General features: G+C 43.1%; 1 protein-coding gene across 3 annotated transcripts; it reads right to left on the minus strand.

Moving 5' to 3' along the window:
• Positions 1–1670: 1670 nt before the first annotated feature.
• LOC143465183 (voltage-dependent T-type calcium channel subunit alpha-1H-like) lies at positions 1671–20487 on the minus strand. 3 transcript variants are annotated; one of them, XM_076963371.1, is made up of 43 exons: positions 20088–20487; positions 17934–18054; positions 17731–17864; positions 15733–15833; positions 14839–15013; positions 14294–14496; positions 14110–14231; positions 13944–14036; positions 13654–13871; positions 12553–12849; positions 12277–12443; positions 11831–12033; positions 11339–11482; positions 11001–11152; positions 10496–10690; positions 10316–10433; positions 9981–10136; positions 9639–9797; positions 9429–9537; positions 9067–9317; positions 8813–8927; positions 8455–8603; positions 8259–8368; positions 8002–8125; positions 7663–7778; positions 7431–7568; positions 6847–6973; positions 6675–6775; positions 6492–6606; positions 6232–6387; positions 5951–6146; positions 5693–5832; positions 5484–5593; positions 5250–5380; positions 5013–5162; positions 4827–4948; positions 3565–3714; positions 3381–3488; positions 3135–3263; positions 2979–3045; positions 2785–2909; positions 2481–2643; positions 1671–2306 (listed from the first exon to the last, which is right to left on the minus strand). In XM_076963371.1, exons 1-43 carry the CDS (start codon positions 20318–20320, stop codon positions 1915–1917), a joined length of 6585 nt encoding a protein of 2194 aa, XP_076819486.1. In that variant the 5' UTR covers positions 20321–20487; the 3' UTR covers positions 1671–1914. The 3 variants fall into 3 exon arrangements, with proteins under 3 accessions (XP_076819486.1, XP_076819485.1, XP_076819487.1); XM_076963370.1 differs by having other exon boundaries at positions 12268–12443; XM_076963372.1 differs by lacking the exon at positions 9639–9797 and having other exon boundaries at positions 12268–12443.
• Positions 20488–21490: the final 1003 nt, after the last annotated feature.

Genomic DNA, 21490 nt, shown 5'->3' on the forward strand with positions numbered 1-21490 from the left:
ACGAAGTGAGTTTACTCATTAGAAGTTCGAAATAATATCAGCATCACCTAAAAATGACTGAATTATTAGTGCTATGCTTTGTTAGTAGTTAATGACGCAATAATTATCAAATCATATTTGTTTATTTAATCATATTTTACTTTGACCTGAATGGATTGTTTTCAATTCCAACAGTTTTCATTAAGCACGCGTTGTTTCGTGGTGTATGCACTTGGTTCAAGGTATATAATGTAATAAAGCATATACGTTACGTATATATAAGTATATACATACGTCATATACCTCCTATACGTGATTTATATTTGCGTAAATGGCGGCACTACTTCAACGCACATCTGGTTACTGTCGCCTTGTACTCAAATTTCGGAACTTTATCGGTTGCTTGCTACTGAGGTTGCGATGGACGTCTATAAAATCGTTAAATAAAATTCTCAACAAACAAATTCTAAACGAACAGAATTCATCGCAACCGGTTCTTATTCATAGCGGCCAACAGCGTGGTGCTTATATTTTATTGCTTACGCTCAATATATCTTAGAATCGCATTTTTAAATTTCTTGTCTTGTAGCATGTCGGCAGATATGAGATGTTCTTGCATTTTGAAAACTGAACTAAACGACCGATGAAGACATTTTGTTGCTGCTCAGCTGAATTATAACGACCCTATGGCGACATCAAGCGGTGAAACACATTGATTAACTTAATTGTTCATTCAACTTGGTTCCACGACATATGACCGCGAACAAACTCACCGGGGACAACTGAACGTGACGTAAATTGACCGCGAACAAACTGACTGTGATGTAAATTGACCGCGAACAAACTAACCGGGAACAGACTTACCGGAATGAAAATTGACCGGGAGGTAAATTGACCGTGGGAGTCCTGACGTACAGCTTCAATCTGACAATTTACTTAACTAAAGTGTCCATTGTTATTGCAATGAGTCCATTGTTACAACATGAGATAGGCTACAACGCATTGTTTCATAATCTCATCAAACAACTCGTCTAGACCGGGAAAATGCATGTAACAATAGGAAATCTATGAATAAAGGTGAAAAACCCGTAGGGTTACCCTACACCCTACAAGGGGCCAAAAAACTCTACGAGTGGCAACCTTGACTGCAATACACATACTAAATTGGATAGTGACTAGATAGCGACTAGATAGTGAATTAGAATTTTGACCTTTTGACGGCCAATTTGTCGCCGGTTAATTTGATCGCCGGCCAATTTATCGACGGTTAATTTCATCGCCGGCCAATTTACGTCACGGTTAATTTGATCGCCGGCCAATTTGTTGCCGGTCAGTTGTCCACTACCAGTTGTCGCCGGTGAGTTTGTTCACGGTCACTTCTCGTGATCCCATTCAACTTATGATACCGGCATGAAAATTAATGGTCGTCGTGAATATTGCATAAAAATGAGATTATTAAAACGGAAAAATATATGAAAACTCCACCACGATGGAACACAACTCCACAGCGGGATGATTTCGAGTTGTTTGTTCCGTCTATTTTCACGCTAATTTTAATCGGCACCGACCTGACACTTTGAAGTCAGCTGCAACGGTAAATCTAAAGCTAAAATCAACCGCAGTTCTGATTGGTCTCAACATGGGTCTGCGTCTTATAGCGGCTCGACTTCGTCAGGTTACGTCAGGTGAACTCGAATGAACTATCGTGTAATCAGAAATTGCTTTAATCTTTTTTAAACACAAAAGAAAATGAAATAACCTGAAACAAACAAATTGCAACAAAATTGAGAAAAAATAAATCATGGGAACGACAAGTTCCAAGGAAATTATTTCACTGATGCGATTTAATCATTTGTGTTTGACTGAGATTTCTATGACAAGCAGTTGTTGCCCCGATGACCTCCGAGGATTGCCGGGCCACATGATAACCCGTTGTCAAGTGACTTTGCTCTTTATAAGGTCAAGATCATTGTCATGGCAAGCGGGGCTATGAGGAGAGGAATGATTCGGTGAGGGAGTCGAGTTGTCGCTCGATGTGAGATTGTTCGTGGATAGAGAGATCTGGCGAGGGGGGAGAATGTAATGGTGGTGGTGGACGTGGTTGCAGTTGGGTCGAGGCCGCGGCGAATTATCGCTTAAACGTCTTCTTAGCTTCGAGCGATTGTCGTCGAATGGTTTGTTCAGTTCATCCGGGGTCAAGTTCAACCGATCAAGTTTATCTTCGCTGGTCCTTGCAGGGGCACTCCGCGATGCCGCTAGCGGACGGTGAGCAAAAGTATTCTTTGATGTCGATGTCAGGAGGTCGGTTGTCGATCGCGATGACAAATCTAGAAAAACAAATATAAATTGAAACGAAAGGAACCACACATGTCACTGCAACCACATTTTATAAGGAAGTAGAAGTTTAGAAAAATTCTAAATACTGAGATTTAGAAGATGAAAATCCAGCAGCAGCAGCAGCTGATCGTGATTCGTGACACAGATAAACGAGCATGACTGACCTGGATCGATTCCAGGAAGATTTAAGCAATTTCCTTTTAGAAAACTTTTTCGAAGTGCTCCTGGGATCGGGCTTCTGTTAGGGGAAACCTCTGCGCTCTTGGAGCCGAGATTATGAACGGAGTTGTTCGAGGCATCGGTCGATGGCAAGATGAGCAAAGTTGCCTGAAATAATGTGGCGACGCTTTGTTAAAAGTCAAAGAGAAGATCTCGTCGCTAAACCGCGTTACTGAGAGTGTTTCTTCCCTTGTAGAATGAAGATCAAGTAAGAAACCTAATGTCTAGTACTCTAGTCTATGTTTTTACTTGAGCACTAGGGGACGAATGTATTTGTGCGGCGGTGTCCATCGCCTTCTGATCTCCGTCGTCGCTTAACGAAGTTTCCGAGCTCTCTTCTGAAACTTTTTCCTTTTCACATTCTTCGACAAAATCTTTAAACACAATAAATGCAGAATTTTTTAAAGAATATTTTTCCAGTTATCATTATGATATCATAATACCTTCATTTGGTTGTGACGTAATCAACTCAGAAGCATCCGTTGAGCTGATGACGTGTTTATCGTTATTCTAAGAAAATAGAAAGTCTATAGTTGGTGGAGACATCCTTAGCATATATACATCGCAACGGCAATGAAGTCCTATTACGTCATCCTTACTTCTTCCCCGTGCGTAGGGATTCGGTCGACTGAAGATACGTCATCAGTGACGTCAACTGCCAACATGTCATCTTCGACTGGCTTTTCGTCTTTGATTTCAATGACGTTATGTTCTTCGACCAAGAAAGCCTGAGAATAATGAAGTGCGTTAGTTGATTATTCTTGAGAAAACTTGAATGATGCGAGCTGGAGGAAGATGGAGGCATCAAGATCCGAGGATGAATGACTGATGTTGCATGGACTCACCTTCATCTCCGCATCGCTTTGATCTTCATCAGAATCATCCTCCTCGTCCTCCAAATCATTTTCCTCATCGTCGCCAACCGAACTATCAGCCTGACTCTCTTCCAATTGCTGCGATTGTCACGTCATAAATATTTTAACTATGACATCACAACTGACTTCTAAACAGGTTTAATCAAAGTTGCACCTTCATAAGAACGGCGATGACGACATTTACCAGGACGAACTGCGCCATCATGACGAAGACTACAAAGTAGAGAGGAGACATGATGCTACTCACGCAACAATTCCTCGTGCAGTCCGGGGCGCTGGAACAGTCCGTGTTCCTCAGAGTATCCTGGAAACATGGAAGGATCCTCACAATGCGCCCAACAAAGACATTCTACTTTTATTGCGTCATAATCGTCGACAGCTTATATCTGCCAATAGACTCATTTTATGCTGCCGGATGCCAGAAATCGTAACTTGAACCCAGCCCAATGCAAATTGTTCGAAAATAGACGAAGGATGCACAGCGGGCAAAGATCACTGATCTATGTATCATGTAGTAACCATAGAAACAAACTAAACAAATGTGCATCTTGCAAAGCCATCTACCGCCATCTACGCACAAGGAGGTGGAAACCAACAGACGATTAAATACAGAAACGCAACAAAATCAGGACTTTGGGACATCGACGCAAAAAGACATTGTAGAGTTTCTGGCTTACAAAGCAGACAGCAATAAAGCTAAGAGCAGAGCAAGCACAAATTATCGCTTCAACCAACATTTAACGACAAGTCATCCCGACTTCCGAGGCTGGCCTATAAGCAGGGTTGCCATCAGTCTCAACTCAAAAATAAGGACGACTAGAAAACGAACGAGGAATACCACCTTAAACAGTGTACAACAAGAGAAAGCAACCAATATTCCTGAAAAAAAAAAAAAAAAAAACAAGATACTATCTGCATGTTCATAATTTTGGTATCTCTTTGGTACAAAATGGTATCGTAAGGTGACAAAATGCCCAAAATAAGGACAAAAGTGCCCACCTCCGCCCTAAAAATAAGGACGAAAGTGAAAATAAGGACATTTCTTAGAAATAAGGACAAACATATTTTCTAAGACACGGACCTTTAAAATAAGGACAAATCTTATAAATAAGGACGGTATGGCAACCCTGCCTATAAGTCTGCTTCTCCAAAGCATCCTCGTTGTTAAAATTCACAAAATTAAGTTAACAGCAGTCACGCTTAATGCTGAGGTAAATGCTGTCACTGGCGCAGAACATTTATCAGCAATGACGCAAAATTAGATCAACAACAACTTCGAGATTTTAAAGGAGCCGAGAAGGACAAAATCAGAATAACAAAGCCACACCATAAAGTGTCTGGATGAAAACCACCATCTCTTAATTGATTCTAGATTAAATGAGGAGTTTCCTCCCAGAGTCCTATATCATGACTCACCTTCATGATCCCATTCCAGTTGTCTCCGGTTGAGATCCGGAACAAAGTGAGGAGAGCAATGCCGAAGTTTTTAAACGAGGCGTGCCGGTTGAGACCTTCGCAGGTGTGCTCCTCGTCGCAAACTGCTCAAACAAACTCATGGAGTTCACTCTCTCACTCTCAAGCCTTACTCTGCTCAATACTTACCCAGAGTTCCGAAGAGTTCGACTCCGAGAGCGGCAAAGATGAAGAAGAGGAGCAGGAAGAGCATCCCGAGGTTACCGACCTGAGGAAGAGCGCGCGCCATCGTCTCGAGCAACGAGCGGATTCCCTTCGAGATCTTGAGCAACTTCAGAACTAAAAATGATTCCATGGATTTGGAAATCGTTGAACTTTATCTACGTCACATACACAATGGAAATAGTTTCGTGATAGGGGTTTCACCTCTTGCGATCCTGAGAACCCTCATGACCCTGATGATGGTGGGGTTCATGAAAGTGGTCTGGGTCCACACATCTTCGATGAGGATGCCGGCGATTGAGAGGAGGACGATGATCATGTCCAACACGTTCCACCTGAGGTCGGGAGAGGAAAATTATTTGCAATTGATCGTGAAGGTAGGTCAGTGCTTTAAATGATGAACATATCTGCAAATTGTACGTCACAATGCCGACTTACTTGTCCCTGAAATATCTGCACACTCCCAGCGCTATCAGCTTGATGATCGCCTCCAGCACGAAGACAGACGTGAAGACGTAGTTGGCGTATTTCAGCGCCAGATCCAACGCCTGCGTGAAGTTGAACAAAAAATGTGTTTTAGATTTGTTGATTCATAGCAAGAGCGACATTGTTGCATCGAAGCTCTTGTATAAACGTCACTCGCCCACCTTAGGCTGGTTGTAGTGTTCGGTTGCCATGGTGATGATGTTAATCCCGATAACAGCAGACACGGCGAGCTCGAAGTACTTGTTCATGCAGAACTGGTGCAGTGCCAAGCGCATTCGACCGTAGCGTTCGTAATAGTTCTCTTCAAAGACAAGATATTGCGACCGGTGAAAATATCTTCCAAGGAGGCTTTTAAGCCGGGGTACAACCTCAGAATGTCAGAACACGTGGCAGACTACGGCAAATCAAGCGGCACCAACCTTCATGTTTGGGATTAGGCTCACAACTTGACAGGACATTTTGATAAATTTCTGCAACCGCTCCTCTGACGCTTCGTGCGTGAGAACGTGCCCGTACCATGGTGCGTCTTCGTAACGTCTGATTGCGTTTAGTTCCACGCAACTGACGCATGGTGCGTTTACGTAAAAGACGTTCCTCCTTCTTACGTCGCAATTCCTAAAACAACAATTGATGCAGGCAACGTAAAGAAAAACTAAAAGGCAGTTGCCGAAGATCCGACTATCCCATTATTACGTCATACCGCTTTTCTCGCGATCTCTTGGAGTTCGTGCTCCTCCCTGCACCGGTGGAAGTTTTCGACCACCACCCCCACGAACATGTTGATGACGAAGAAGCCAACAATGAGCAGGAAAGAGATGAAATAGATGATCAACCACACGCAGTTGTTCTTGACCGGCTGCAAACAAAATCGAGGATATTTCCAAGTTCAAGGAAACTTTTATATCATCACAAGTCTGGTACAAAACATTTTTTATCCTTCGCTGTTTTAAAGCGCTCCACCTGCATATCCACCCCCACAGCGTCGATCCCGCTGTACATGATCTCGACCCATCCGTCCTTCGAAGCCAGCACAAACAGTGACATCAGCGCCTGGCCCAGGTCGTCAAAGTTGTACCTGCGCGATTTAGAATGTCGCTTGAATAGGGGGCGCGATATGGTTGATAGAGAAAAGACAAAACTAACCTTCGATTGACCCACTGCCCCACTTCCGGTGTACAGTCAGCCCTTGTGACCACGTGACGTACATCCTCGCCATCGCAGTAGTAGAACTTTCCCTTGAAGAGCTGATTGTGACGTAATTAGTAAACATTTGAACTTGGTCATTAACACAGAGAGTAAGAAGAGATGAAGATACCTGGACTCCCAGGATGCCGAAGATGACGAAGAAGGCGCAGCAAATGAGCACAATGTTCCCGATCGGTTTAAGCGAAGACAGCAGGGTTTGAACAACCAGCTTCAAACCTGGGGCCCGGCTAATGACCCTGCACAGGAACAATTTACTCAAGTTCATGATGGAAAGAATAGAAGCTAAAGTTCAAATCAAGTTCAAGTTGATCACAACCAAATACATAAACACGAGCTTTAGATTACGAAGGACCATAGAGCTTAGACCATAGATTTGGTTGGTTGCCATGGTTGTTCAATGCCATGTTACAGTCTCAGGCAGAACGGCTATTTATTATAAAGAAATGCGATAAAACGTTTGTATCAGCAACTACGTCATTCCATGATCGGAAAGTTTTTGAAGAAAACCAATTATTCAAGCATTAAAATGATAATTTGAGTAAAAAACTTCCAAAGTCAATGGATTACCAAAACGTTTGCTACAAATTCTCCCCTACACATTTCCCAGCCCAGCACTATCAAGGACATTTTCATGGCAAACGCGACACGAGCTGCTTAACTTCAACACTAAGACATTCTTATCTTGGCGCGCACCTGAGAGGCCGGAGTGCACGTAACAGGCGGAACACACGAAGCATGCCAAGCAACTTGGAATTGTTGCTGGATATCAACGTCATAAAGACGTCTATCAATGACGTAACAACAAGAAAGAAGTCAAGCACGTTCCAGCCGCTGGAAAATAAAAAGGTTCCGTGATTTACTTTCTACTTATTCCATGACAGACAGACCAAAATCTTTCTTTTCAATCATAAGAGAGTGAAGGCACCTTTTAAAGTAAGGTTTATCCCCGATGTAGAAACCGCTTGCGATTACTTTCAGAATCATCTCGACCGTGAAGACGACTGTGAAGACATAATTGAGGATATCGATGACTTGGCGCTCCTGGAATGCATGAGATGACAAATTATCAAGATTAAATTCATAGATTCTGTGTAATTACGCTGTTTGGTCCATGTTGAAACTAATATATTACGTAATCATGTCGTCATCACTACCAGGGTATTTTTGTAAACATTTGCAGCCAAAATTACAGAATTATTAGACTGACAACAACAGTTATAATGCAATCAGACTTTTGACTGAGGTTGCCTAGTTGGTGACTTACAACGCTGTCTGGCTTGATGGACGGCCTCTCCATGGCGATTGTGACGCAATTACCGAAAATAAACAACAAAATAAAGTTGTCGAACCATCTGTTGTAAACCACTTTCGAGATAACTCTTCGAAATCTGGAGCAAAAAGTTAAAAGCCACTTGCAGGGCAATGTCTAACAGCAGGAATATAACCGATAAATGGCTTTAGATGTGATCACACTGATATTTATTCATCTCAGTAGTTCACCAGGACGGTTGCAATGCTTACAGGTTGTCTGGCGGGAGGAGGTAGAGCGACCAGTTCAACCTCTTGTACATGCACTGAGGAGCCGGGCGCCTGCATCCGGAGCATAACGACGCCACACATTCGCATCCCACCTGCATCGTCATCATAATCTCGTTTATAACAACCCGACTGATGACGGCTTTGTAAATCTTACTGCAGCATTGACGTCATACATTACCATGTCGTATGTGATTTCACTGTAGCGACGATTGCTCGACGATGAAAGAGTTGGGGGAGTGGAGAAAGAGAGGGCCCTCATTTTATTCTCTTCTTTATCCTGCTGTTGATTGAACGATGACGTCATGCTCGGAATAGCGATATCTTCGTCTAAACCAACATAGAAATCTTATAATTGAGCAACAATACGTCCAGGTTCGCATGCGCGGGCTACACTGAGAGGGAAGAAGTTATTGTAAGTGAACTTGTTATTGGCCTTGATGTGGCAGAGCATAAACATATGTTGCAAGTGTTTTAATGAAATGTAAATCAGTGTAAAAACTCGCACGGAGCGTTCAAGATGAAGATGGAGCACTCACCGTCCGAGTCGTCCTTCCATGAAACGAGAGATTGCTCATCCAAAGGAAGAGCCTTTTTACTCATCCTCATCTTCCAGGATCCGGTCCGAGAAAGGGAGCCCAAGCTAAGACACGACTGGAAAGAAAATTATACTTGCAATAATAATACAACATGAATCATGATCTGATAAATGAGAAGTCATGTATTTATGTCTTGGCTTTGCAAGTATAAAGATATACATAAACGTCATGGCGCCACACAATACTGCCCTGACCTCTGTACTTGACTTTCGAGAGTGAACGCCACGCCTTGATGACGAATTGTCGTTCTTAGAAGCCACAGGGCTTAAGCGCTGGTTTTCACTCAACCGTGACGCGCCGGAGTCTGATTCGCTGTCGCGCTCGGAGAAGGAGTGAATGAGGGACTTGTGCTGGGAGGAGGGCGACCCACAAGGGGTGGGGGTGGCGCATGTGCGCGTGATAATGGGGACACCGCGCGGGGAACTGCGCCCTGGAGCCGGTGAGGCTGCGCAAATAATTCAACAGTCCAAGAAATTTCAAGAGATAATCGAAGCAACGAGTTCAATTTATTTGTTTATCAGGCAGTGCTAATTATTTCGTCACAATCTTCACCGACCTCGGTTAACCCTAATTTCAGGAGATCTTCTCTCATTCCGTGACGTCTCGTCATCAGTCTCCTCTTCACTTGTCGTCTCCGAGTCCGATCTTCTCGCCTCCTCCGCTCCCTGATCATTCACGACAAATAATATTGAAGGTATCAACCATAACAGAGCTTATTGTTTACAACAAGGTGTCATGCCACGATTAGAGGAGCGATGCCACACACATGCAATCTCTCAATGCTCCCGGATGGACTTCTTATTCCCAGCGACCTCGCTACCCTGCTTGTGTATTCCTCCGCCAGCACGTGGTGCGGATGAACATCTTCCTCATCTGAGCTCTGATTGGACAATCTTTCCAGCGCTTCTTGTGTTTCCGAGTTACACTAAGACATGACGTCACGCACAACACGTCAAGCAAAGAAAATGTTTGTGGTGAAATTGACCGAACTTACTGAGACACTGACGTAAACAACATCTACATGCACAAAGCACCACAACATATCTAGGTCTACATGTCGCTACATAGCGAGTCTATCTCGCCACAGAAATGCGCAATCATTGCCCACCTCGGCCTGGAAGCCTTCGACCAAGATGGCGACCAGGAGATTGAAGAGAACGTAATTGCCGATGGTCATCAGAGTGATGAAGTAAATGGCGGCAAACGGTGTGGTGGCGTCCATCCCGTTGTAAAGGACGGTATTCCAATCTTCTTGTGTTAAGATCTGATTGACGAGACGCAAGTTTTGTGAGAAAGGTTGTATGATAAAATATTCTTTCAATAAAAGTTACTTTTTCAACTTAAACTTTTTAAAATTCTTTCTTTACTAAAACACATTCCGGATAAAAGTTGGAGAGTTTGTGAACTAAAATAAACTCTAACACTGCAAACTGTCGAGCGCACCTGAAACACAGTGACGAACGCCCACAGTAGAGTGTCGAAGTTTTTCCTGTCGCACTCGGTGTCGCCAAACACGTTCAACGAACAAAACTTGCAGCCGAACAAATGCATTCCTAAGATGCTGAAATTTGATAAGAATAAGTGCAAAATAGGTGACTAGGACAACAATAACAAAGAACGCACCTAAAGATGAATATGAACAATGTGAGTAGCATCATGAACGTCGCGACGTTGTCCATTGTCTTCATCAAGACCACGAGCTGGCGCCGCAGAGCAGGTAGAAACCTTATAAGTTTTAAAACCCGGAGGAGTCGAAATGTTCGGAGGACAGACAAGCCCCCGGGGCCGTTCTCGGTACCGGCCGCGATCTCCCAAACACTGAAAATAATTCAGGTCAAAATGAAGGAAGACAACATGATAAGATGTCGGTGTTGGGAATATCCAACCATGCTTATGATCATGATGGCAATCTATTCATATTTCAACCCCAGGTTGCCATAGACATCAGCTTGTTACTTGTCCAGGTGCCAAAACATCTCAATGGGGTGGCCCCATAACCACCGGTGGTGAACTTATTATGACGTCACCCCATGTAATAAACATTCCTATAGTTTAATAATACATCACATCAACTCTTATTATGACGTAACAACACAAGTGTAAGAGTTGTGAATTGTATGAAGGTCACCTGATAATGACGATGACGGCATCAAATAAGTTGTAGAAGTTTCGAATATAATCGATGAATCCGAACGCGATAAGTTTCGAAACCATCTCGAGCGCGAAGAGGGTCGTGAAGACGATGTTACTTATCTCAAGCACGCGAGTTAGTTGCTCGCTCTGAAACACGATTCATTACGTTTCAAATGGAACAGAATCAACCACAGACCTCGACTTGCTACGGATAATTACTTATAAAAAGACTAATTTCGAGAAGAATTCCAAATTTCTGTCAAAAGTTTTCCCACGAACTTTATGTATCGAGTTAAATTTTCCGACGCCCGGCCTTAAGGCGACCCCAATCACCTGGTTGTGGTGCTCGATTCCCATGCTGAGGGTGTTCACCAAGATGGCGACCATGATGCCTCGGTTGAAGTGTTTGCTTTCTACGATTCGTTTCATCTGCTCCGATATCCGAGACTTAAAATCACAAACTTTGTCCGCTTTGTGCTGCTCAAATGACAAGGATTTTTGATTTCGAATCAAACTGACAAAAAATCTTTAGCTTTCAAAGTTTATGGGAGACTATGTCAGCATAAACATAGACATCTAAACATATCAACATATCGACCGCGCGTAAGAATTAATCGCTCTGATGGTTCTGGTTAAATTAAGGGAAAAGCGCCAACAACTCAATATACGAGCACAGATGATCACATTAATTTTTAATGCCACTTATTAAAATGCACGCCGATGAGTGAAATGATCCTAACAGACACGTCTCAGTTGAAATTTAAAATTTCCAAACCATAAAACTAGGCAAGTTTAGGCAGAAGAAATGTGATGTCTTAAAATTACCTTTAAATAGTTTACCCTCGATCTCCAACAACTCTCATTTGCGTTTGATGACGATTCTGAATCTGAGCACTCTCCAGGCGGTGGGAAATAATCTCCGTTTGTGACGTCGTAAACGGGACAGGTACACTTAAGGTCAGAGGTCACGTATTGACTTGAATCGTCTGAACCAGATTTTATCGGCTGCCGCTCTTTGCATTCATCGGCTGCAACAATAATAGCGATTATTATCCTATTGTGATAGTTCACAGCTGATTTAGATCCTCTGTCACGTCACAACTACTCCCACTACAATCTCTGCTGGTCACGTGAGGTTACGGTAAAAGCTCCTTATAAGGAAGTGAGCGTGGCACCGAAATCTCGGATCTCGGTTTTCAGGCAAATTTCTCTCCCCAGCTGAAGCTACACTTATACTTATAACCACTGGACCGGACATTTACCGGACTCACCGGACCCGGATCGGAAGTAGACTGCGCCAACAGAACCCATTATGACTTCATCGGACAATCTTCTCTTAGCGATGGTGGAATTGGATAGACAAGATGAGGACAAGGAATTAGGCAAGGAAGGAACTGATAAAATGGATGAGGCCGGCGACAGGCTGGGGACAGCCAACCTTGAAAATTAGCATCGGGTGAGAGAAGTTTGATGAAGAAACTGTTTCGTCATCAACGAATTGAACGACGACAATGCAACAGAAATAAATAAGAAAAATTTCAACTCACCGGAAAGAATTTTTCAATTGAACGGAAGCGTCAGATTCTTTTTTACCGTCAGTTATCATCAGGGGGGTGGAGGGCAGAGTTTGGGGGGCGGGGTCATTGAGGTCAAGGTTGAGGTCAACTTTCATGACCCCTTCCGACCGTGACAGAGTGGAGGGCTCAGTGATGTGATAATGGTGGTGATGATAATGATGGTGATGGTGGAGGTGGATGGATTGCGACTTCTTCACTTCCGATCTCTTCATCTTCTCCTGCTCCTGATGTTGCTCCTCGCGCTTCTTCTTGTACTTCATCCATCGCCTGCATACGCGGAAGCGTCATACGTCATCAACTTATGAAACCATTAAACAACTCCTCTATAAGCATTCGATTTGGAGCCCAGGGATTGTGACGCAAAAATGTCACATGACTCAGCGCGAGTTTTTCGATCAAAACCTTTGTAAGTTTGTTTTCTTTTTTAAAGTTTGTCATTTTATAAATTTTTCCTGAACCAGAGGGAAATCTCCGAGGTTTTCGGACGAAACATTTACGCTTAGTTACGCCACGTCACAATGCCCGGAACAAATTTGCCGTGACACCAGCAAACGACCCTGCATTTTTCTTAAGATGTGACGTCATGGTTTATTTGACCTTTTACTGGATGAATTCCTTTAATGAATTTAACGTTTGTGAATAGTTTTATTGCTTAATTATGTCGTTTACATCCTGTTCTTTGTCTTCAGACTTCGCATCAATAATTCAAAGACATTAGAACGAACAAATTTTCATGATGGAACCAACACATTTCAGCAGACAAAAAGTACGAGATCTCAATGAACGTGTGAGGTAATTGTGCGCTGATGGAAAATGTTACGCCATGGCGCAGATTTTGTGTCGCATTTAATCGCATGAGCAGTGCGATAAATTCTAAATAAAAACATTCACTTAAAGATGATGCTTTAAATCAATAAAACATGTGCAAGTGGAGCCATGTTACAGATATGTGCGCAGGATGAAGACAGATTTGCTTCATCTCATATCATGATCGATTATAATTTATAGAAGCTCTTTTAACAACATATCATCGCAATATAATTCATGATCCTTCCAACATCAACATCTTACCTTCTGCATCTCCTCCTGCTCTTCCTGTAGAGATGCGAGATGTACTTGAACATCTCCTCGTAGCAGTTCCCAGGAGGAGAGTAGCTGGCCAGAGTGCTGTCGTTCGATTTGAACCTCAACCTCTGCTCCTCCATCAATCGCTGCTCTCTCTGTTTCGTCACAGAGAACTGGGTCGCTATGACAACCAAACACAAGTTGATCATGAAGAAGGATCCGATCTGGGGAAGAGGAGAGAGGATGATTAGCAAACGAGGATCCGGATCAGGACTCGCTCACGGAGCTTCACTCACCACGATGAGGAAGATAAAATATATGAAGCTGTAGAAGGAATAGCCGTCCATGACGTAATACATGATGTCAACCCAGCCCTCTAAACTGATAACCTGGAATGATGACGTAATGATGATCTAACTTGGCACTGCGGTATGATGCAAAACCAGTGAGTCGGGTGTTTACCTGGAAAATGGCGACCCACGCGTACATGATGTTGTCGAAGTTGATTGCCCCCTGCGAAGGGTTTTCCCCGCCAGCTTCGCACTTGTTGTAATACTGATTCCAATCGACGCAATCCTGACCGCCTGTGACGTACAAGAGCATGGTATAGCTGCAAGGCGCATTGCAACATCGCCGGTACACATACCATCGCCGTCGACGTAGATATGGTTTACGTCATAGCCGTCCACAAACGACGTGACGTTGAGCGTGCAGGTGAGATTGTCGACCCTGGTCCTGTGCAGAATATTTCGGTCCCCGCAGCTGAACATTCCATTATCGATGATGGGAATGGAGCAAACAGGCACATCTCCGTGCATGTCCTCGTCGTAGTACGGACTCAGCATAGAGCTGGTGACGTAATGAAGACAATAGAATCATAAACGCGGTAAATAAATAAACTTCTGCGGTTCACGACTATACATGGCAAGATTTTACCGAAGGAAGTAGTTCATATAGTTGGGAAGTCAGCAGCGTATCGCGGCTTTTACGAGGCGGAGTGAACTAAAGCGGCATATTATCATATAATCGGGAGTTGATGTGCAGCAAAGAGTTATTTCGTTCAGAGACAGTGCGACTGATCAACTTTCGAATATAAATCACGGCCAGCACTCAACTTATAATTAGCGAGACAATCATAGATTCCAAAACGACCGTTTGACTTGTACCCTATAATTATATGATTTAGCTCACCTTCCATTTCCAAGCACGAATGTTTCGTTGTCAAGGAAACAGCGCTGACGTAACGTTCCGGCCCAGAGTTGTACGGCGATCACTCCGAAGACGAAGAAGACGAAAGAGCAGAGCAAGAGAACGTTCCCGAGCATGGGAAGCGTGTCCAGGAGGAGCATGACCAGGATTCTCATGCCTCAAGATCAAAAATAATAAACAATCATGGTTTCAAACAAACACCGAAATAAAATCTTCAATAAAAGGAGAAAATTTCTTCGCGTAAAAACAAGATTTACTGGGAAGTGTGGACGTGACGTCATAATTCAGAAGAAATTTGTCTGTTTGAGGCTCCGGACCAGTTAAGTTTGTGAATTTAAATTGTTTTCTATCAAACCTAATTTTGAGTTAAAGAAAGTTTATCGGCGGCGCATTAATACCCAAGACGATCATAACCGCCGCTATTAAAAGCGTATTCTTCATCTGTTTGAAAAAGTTACGATGGTTAATCCAACAACGTGATATTGACAAATCGATGAAGGTCCAATAACTAGCACAAACTCATCTGATAAAAGTTAAATCTTTCTCAGAGAGAAATTCTATGGAATTTTCACGACCACGTTGTGTTTAAGACAAACTAATTTTTTAAGACTGTCATAAACATCATATCACAGACTTTCAATAAAGTTCTGTCTTTGATCATGGACATTGTGACGCCAACAATTTCTTTATTAGCTAACTATGAAGTATACAACGGCGTCAATGGTTAGGTCATTGTAACGTTTGTCGACACATAATGTGTGAGACAAGCAAGACTTCCACAAGAAAACTATAAGAGGACCTATATGTTATTAAGCAACCGATTTGAATTAAGGAATATTTTTGCTGTCTACATCCTCACACTGATTCGTAACTTACTTGGGACTCTGTTGATGGCGCGAAGTGGCCGTAAGACGCGAACTGTCCGAATCGCTGTGAAGTTCATGACCTCACCTACCGGCAAAGTGTATTCCAGCATTCTAGAACAAAAAGCGATAAAATTTTGAACAAATCCACCTCAAACCTGTTTTACATAAAAATGTTATTTTAACTTATCGGAAAATGATGTATTTTGGACTAAAGCGACAATTAACGTGTGTTCGAGTGAGCTGTGAGATCGACTCAAAAACAATTTTGTTTCCTGAACTAGATCGCGGTAACCTCGCGCGAAGAAGTGATTCGTCGCCTAAAGCAGACGCCGCAAGTCTGACTAAAACGAGATGAAATAAGATCTCAGCCCAAGGCGGCAATTTTTTAAATTATCTTGACATTTGTCGAAAGATTTTCACAAGGAGCAGATCCAACAAGAATATCAAGTGGAAACCAGGACGAAGAATAATCGTGAATATCGCACCGGGTCGGGTTAGATAAAAGAACTGAAGCTAAATGCAACATTCTTTCCAGCTTGCACGCGCGCAACAAGGTTGGCATTAAGTTGAAATTTAAGCCGCTTTCGTTGAAGCTATTAACGCTGAAATTAATTCAAATTTTCCTAAGTTGGCCAAATATACGACAAATTGACGAAACGCGTCATTCTATATGGCAAGCGGCAATGCTTAATTGACGCATTAAATGTAGGTTATAAGTTGGCCCGTAGATCAAGTTCAAAGAAAGAAATCTTATTTTCTATGCGACTTGCCACGTTTCTACAACAGTAGTTGGGCGGTTATAGCGAGTTATTTTCTACGAGATATCACACAATACATCCAATGCGCGTAACAAAAGGAGACGTTGGTAACAATGGAACGAACACAATGAGGTTTATGTTGTGGTTTGTGCGCCGAGAAAGCAGACAACAAGTTGAATAAAACCGACGGAATTTTACTAAGTTTGCTTTCTCTTAAAACAAACGTCGAAATTTTTCTCTGCCGAGATGGTGGGCCGGTGCTTTTTTGGAAGATCACGCAGGTTTTATCTTTGTAAAGAGATAATTTTGGTCTTAAATATTTTTTGGGGAAATACTTGGAAAGTGTCCATTTCACCGCAAGTAGGTCACGCGACCCGTAGCTAAAGATAACTGGCGAGGTTGGGAGAAAGGTCATTTATATCGTCAGGGTTCATTTCAAGTTCATCCCGGGTCGGTAAGAAACCGTGAAAATCGCCAAGCACGAAAGATTTGTTCCTGGTAGCGACTCAAAACACTTTAGCGCCTAATCCCACACATTTTACGTCACTTCCGCACAATTCCAGTTTAAAGAACTATCTCGAAACCGGATTAAGTTGTACAACTCCCTCTCCAGCAAATTTTTCCGGGTTTGCAGCTTATATCCAAGATGGATTCTCTTGAAGTAGAACGCCGACGATCCCAGATACACGAAAAGGTTCTTTGAAATGGTGACCCCGCGTACCTAACAAGCAGCCCAACAATACGACGTCACACAAACTGCGATTCAACCGTTTGGGCTCCAAGTGTAAGTTGCGGTGTCAGCTTGCGTCACATTACGTCACAGTATCAGCGTGCTACTTGCGAAAACAAACGTGGGGGCGGCCGGGTGGGTGATAGATGTGCCGCATGTGACCCAATTAAACCCCACCTTTATCCCAGCCGATAACCTTACATAGAAATCTAAAGAATTCCTCAAAGTAACCCCGGATGAGCAACTCTGCAAGCGGTGGGTGTAACGGTTTGTTTGCGTTTCTTCCCTGCTCCCTACTTTACATTACACAAAGGGAAGAACTTAACTTGAGCAGATAATGATCTGGAGATCGCGATTTCGTTGTTTAATTTGTGTAATGTCAGTATGTGTGACGTCAGGGGTGTTTTTGTAAATGACGTCAATTCCGGTTTGGCATTTCTAAGGTTTCAAGTGAATGAGTTAAAAATATAAGTTTCCGCATTTCAGAAAATCTTTCAAAAAACCATGAACAAGGACTCACCCGCACAACACGATGAAGAAATCCAACCTGTTCCAGGCCTCGCCGAGGTATCCGAGCTTGCCCCAGACCCCCATCGCAATCATCTTGACCAACATCTCAGCCGCGAAAAAAGCAAAGACGAAATCATCAATATTCTGAAAATAAAGATTTTAAGTCGTTTTCTGAATCTGAAGAATTCTGTGCTTGTCACCAAAGCCTCTCACCTTTGATATTTGACACCGTTGTGTCTCACAGTGCAAGTTGCTGCTCGGGTCGCAGGGCTCGTACAGACCGAGCGTGACGCAGTTGATGAGAATCACGAGCATGCTCGCTCTCTCGAACCACGTGGGGGGACGAGTTAAGGATTCCAACACATACAACAACTACATAGACATTGTATATATTCTTATGACAATACCGTGTTTTCAACCGCGAGATGTTTACTGACCGCGTGTTGTTGTTGTTTGTTTGCAGTTGAAAGTTACAACCATTCCGGTCGATTGCCACCTACGAACTCCAGGATTAACTCAATTGCTTTCGGTGGGTTACTCATAAGTGAAATAGCTCAGCCTCTTAGAAATAGCACTCGTCAGTTCTAAGATTATCTTGCGGTCGAGTAAATCTTTGTTATTTCACAAAGTTAATAGAATCTCCCGCTCATAAGCGTCGACCGCAACTCAAATCGTGGCAGACAGCAAAGTTGCGAATCTCGGCGATAATCGCTTCATTTGACTTGTTTCTAGAACAGTTCGGCGAAGACAGCAACCGAAGCAAGCGCCGCAAACTGACATCACAAGATTTTAAGGACAGGTTCTGTGTAAAATCTTTCGCAATCCAAGCGACCACGCCGTCGTATGCACCCGGTGCTTAAAAGCCTCCCCGCCATTAACCATCTGCTCAGTAACTTACGCGCTATCACTACTGGGTATATGAATGACGTCATAAATGATGTCACAATTTCAGTCCCAAAATTTCGACCTTGCGCTACGTCATGAACGTGGGTAACGATTTATTGGACGATGTTCATCGAATAACTCGCAAGTTCCGCGTCATGGAGCGGGCAGTCGTGAGCGGACGGCGATTTAAGGGATTAAGCGCGATTTTTTCAACAAAGGAATGAAAACAATCGAATCATCACGTGATCACACGCAACAGATTGTGCCGAGATGGAAGATGAATTCAATTATGGCGGGAAACGCGCAAAAGGTGCAGAACAATCAATGGGGGCCAAATTACGATGATTGTTGCCATCATAGGACGATTCTTTCCATTACGGCGAAGTATTTAAAATTATAAATTCAATGACCACCGCGATCGATGACGATGTTCCATAATCACGTGATACTTGATGATGACGGTAATTATGCGGTCATAATCAGGGGTTATATAAGGCGTAGGCTTGGGAACACACGGTAGCAGCACTCGTCTAATTAAGGGGTTGGTAATGGCATTAACTGTTTTATTGCATCGACTGTGTTTGACCTGTGAACCCTTGCAAACATGTCAATCGTGACGTGAGAAACTGATTATTATTGCATAGACAGATTTGTCACCACGCTAACGCCAATGTCGTCACGGAAACGACAAAGTTTCCATAATAGTCATGGTTGCGACGTCACAATATTCCCTGTTCGCGTGCCGGTCCCAAGAGAGATTTGGCGAGATGGAGAAATGAACACAAAGGCGGCTAATAGCTGAGCACTTTACAGCGATACTCGAAGTAAAAATCTGGAACAAAACAGAGGTCAGAGCGAAAGAAAATAGACCGCTTCGTCGCGACATAAAAGCCCCGAGTGAAGGTTTAATCCGCCCCCCCCTTCATAACATCGTTCTTGCGTAAAATGACTTTCGCGTAAAATGGTCCATTTTCTGACTCGAAATTACAACAACGTGAAACAGATGACATTAAACCGATAAGTAGGATGGCGTATAAAGGAATGACGACAAATTCTAGAACAAATTCTCGTGAACGCGACCGAGGTTGCAAGGGTATGTCAATCAAACCAGGAATTTTAAAATCGATTTCCTCAAAATGTTTGTAAAGTGAACGGCGATAACAAATCGACAATTGTGACGCTTCAATGCAAACCTTAAAACGACCCATGACGTCACTACGACACAAACACTACCAACGCACTTTTAGAAGGTGGCAGGAATGAATTAATAAGTCTTCTGTCTACACGCGCCACCTCAAATCAGAACAACTCGATCTAGCTTGTGCAGGGGATTCCCGGGCGCATTTGTTAATTAATCTCACTACGAGCTCAACCAGTTCCTAGACTAAAGTAGCTGCTGGGTTATTATAACTTATCACGATGCCAAAACTACTGTTAACTAACCCGATAAGTTAATATTAACTGTAGAAAATCAAAGGATATGGGCTGGCGGCCATTCTCAGGCACCAGATCCGTGGGGGGGTCGTCTGTCTCAGCTTGACGAAGACGACCGGATTAAGTCCGGGGAAAAGGAGCTCGTCCGCCGAACTCTCGGACTCAGAGTCTCCAATGCTCCTCCCTGATGTGGAGTCCACCTCAATATCATCATCCGGGGATGTCTTCACTTGAGGAAGAAAAGCGACGGACTTGACCGCAGGAAGATTCAACTGAGACATCTTCCACCGGAGTCAACTATCCACCGACTTAGTTCAGAGTGAGATTAGTTTTCGCGCTTTTGCTCTTCAAGTTGATCAGTTGCAGCGTCAGAGAAAGAAACCCAGCTGACGTGGCCATAATTAACACTGCAGCTTCCTTACACTCAATAACTGGAAGTCAAAAGAACAGCTTAAGACCGCACAATAACTAATAATTATTACTCGAGTTACAACAAAATCAGTTCAGTAAAACGGACGCGATACTGGCAGCGAGCTGTCTACAAACCGCTCCTTTTATATCGGACCTTTTTTCGCACGTGACGCGGCACAAGAGAAACAAATTATCACCGGTGACGGTCATCGGCGTGCTTACGTAGCTATTACGTAATCATTTGTAACGAGTGTAGCATTCAGCTGTTGATTGGTTAATAACTTGCCTAACAGTTTAATACCCTTGTCGGAACCAGGATCACTTGACCGTGAAAACACGTGATCACCTGAACTCTGTACTAAGGCGAAAACTTTTCCGAGTTATTCAGTCGCTGAGCTACAGTTGTTTGGTGCCATCATTATGCAAGGTAGCAACTGGCTTGGTGCCAAATGGTGCGCCTGGTCCATCGAACTTATCACCAATTTGGATAAGTAGGTCACTACAACTGCTCAGCTGCCAATCATCGGAACTTTCCGCCAGTGACGTGGGGCTTACGTCACGATCGGGCCGAAACGAAAAAAATCTTTTGAGTTCTTTTCCAATAACAAGCATCAACTTTTCAAAATTACCTCAATTAATCCATCAATAAATCAATCCATCAATCAATTAATTATTAATAATTAACCTACTTAAATCGAGCGGTTCTGTTGTGAAATATTAATCACATCCATACACGTCATAACATGGAAGACATATTCTTCCCTGCTCGCTGTACACTCGGTATCCACTAGACATTGTGACGTAACAAGCGGCATATTGCGATGCGCTAACGTTGTAAAAACAATGTTATTTTAGTTCAAAGACACACCTGAAAGAAACACCATAACATCGGCCTGTTGTCACAAATACGCGACAGACTACGACGAGCAACTGGCACCGTGAATGGAGTCGAACGAGACCTAACAATCAAAATCTTGTTGCCTATACTTTAGGCTCAATACGCACTTGCGTGGGCTTCTTATAATAGAGACAGTTCGCTT

Source organism: Clavelina lepadiformis, chromosome 7 (genome assembly GCF_947623445.1).
Source record: "Clavelina lepadiformis chromosome 7, kaClaLepa1.1, whole genome shotgun sequence".
Classification (NCBI taxonomy): domain Eukaryota; kingdom Metazoa; phylum Chordata; class Ascidiacea; order Aplousobranchia; family Clavelinidae; genus Clavelina; species Clavelina lepadiformis.

What these genes read in the sequence shown, in the direction of transcription:
- LOC143465183 (XM_076963370.1), bottom strand. Translation starts at nt 20,320, where the DNA reads ATGTCTCAGTTGAATCTTCCTGCGGTCAAGTCCGTCGCTTTTCTTCCT. An exon ending in TCGAAGGCTTCCAGGCCGAG is followed by an intron (nt 9,798 to 9,980) that starts GTGGGCAATGAT and finishes GTCATGTCTTAG; the next exon opens with TGTAACTCGGAAACACAAGA. An exon ending in ATTCGTCCCCTAGTGCTCAA is followed by an intron (nt 2,644 to 2,784) that starts GTAAAAACATAG and finishes ACATTATTTCAG; the next exon opens with GCAACTTTGCTCATCTTGCC.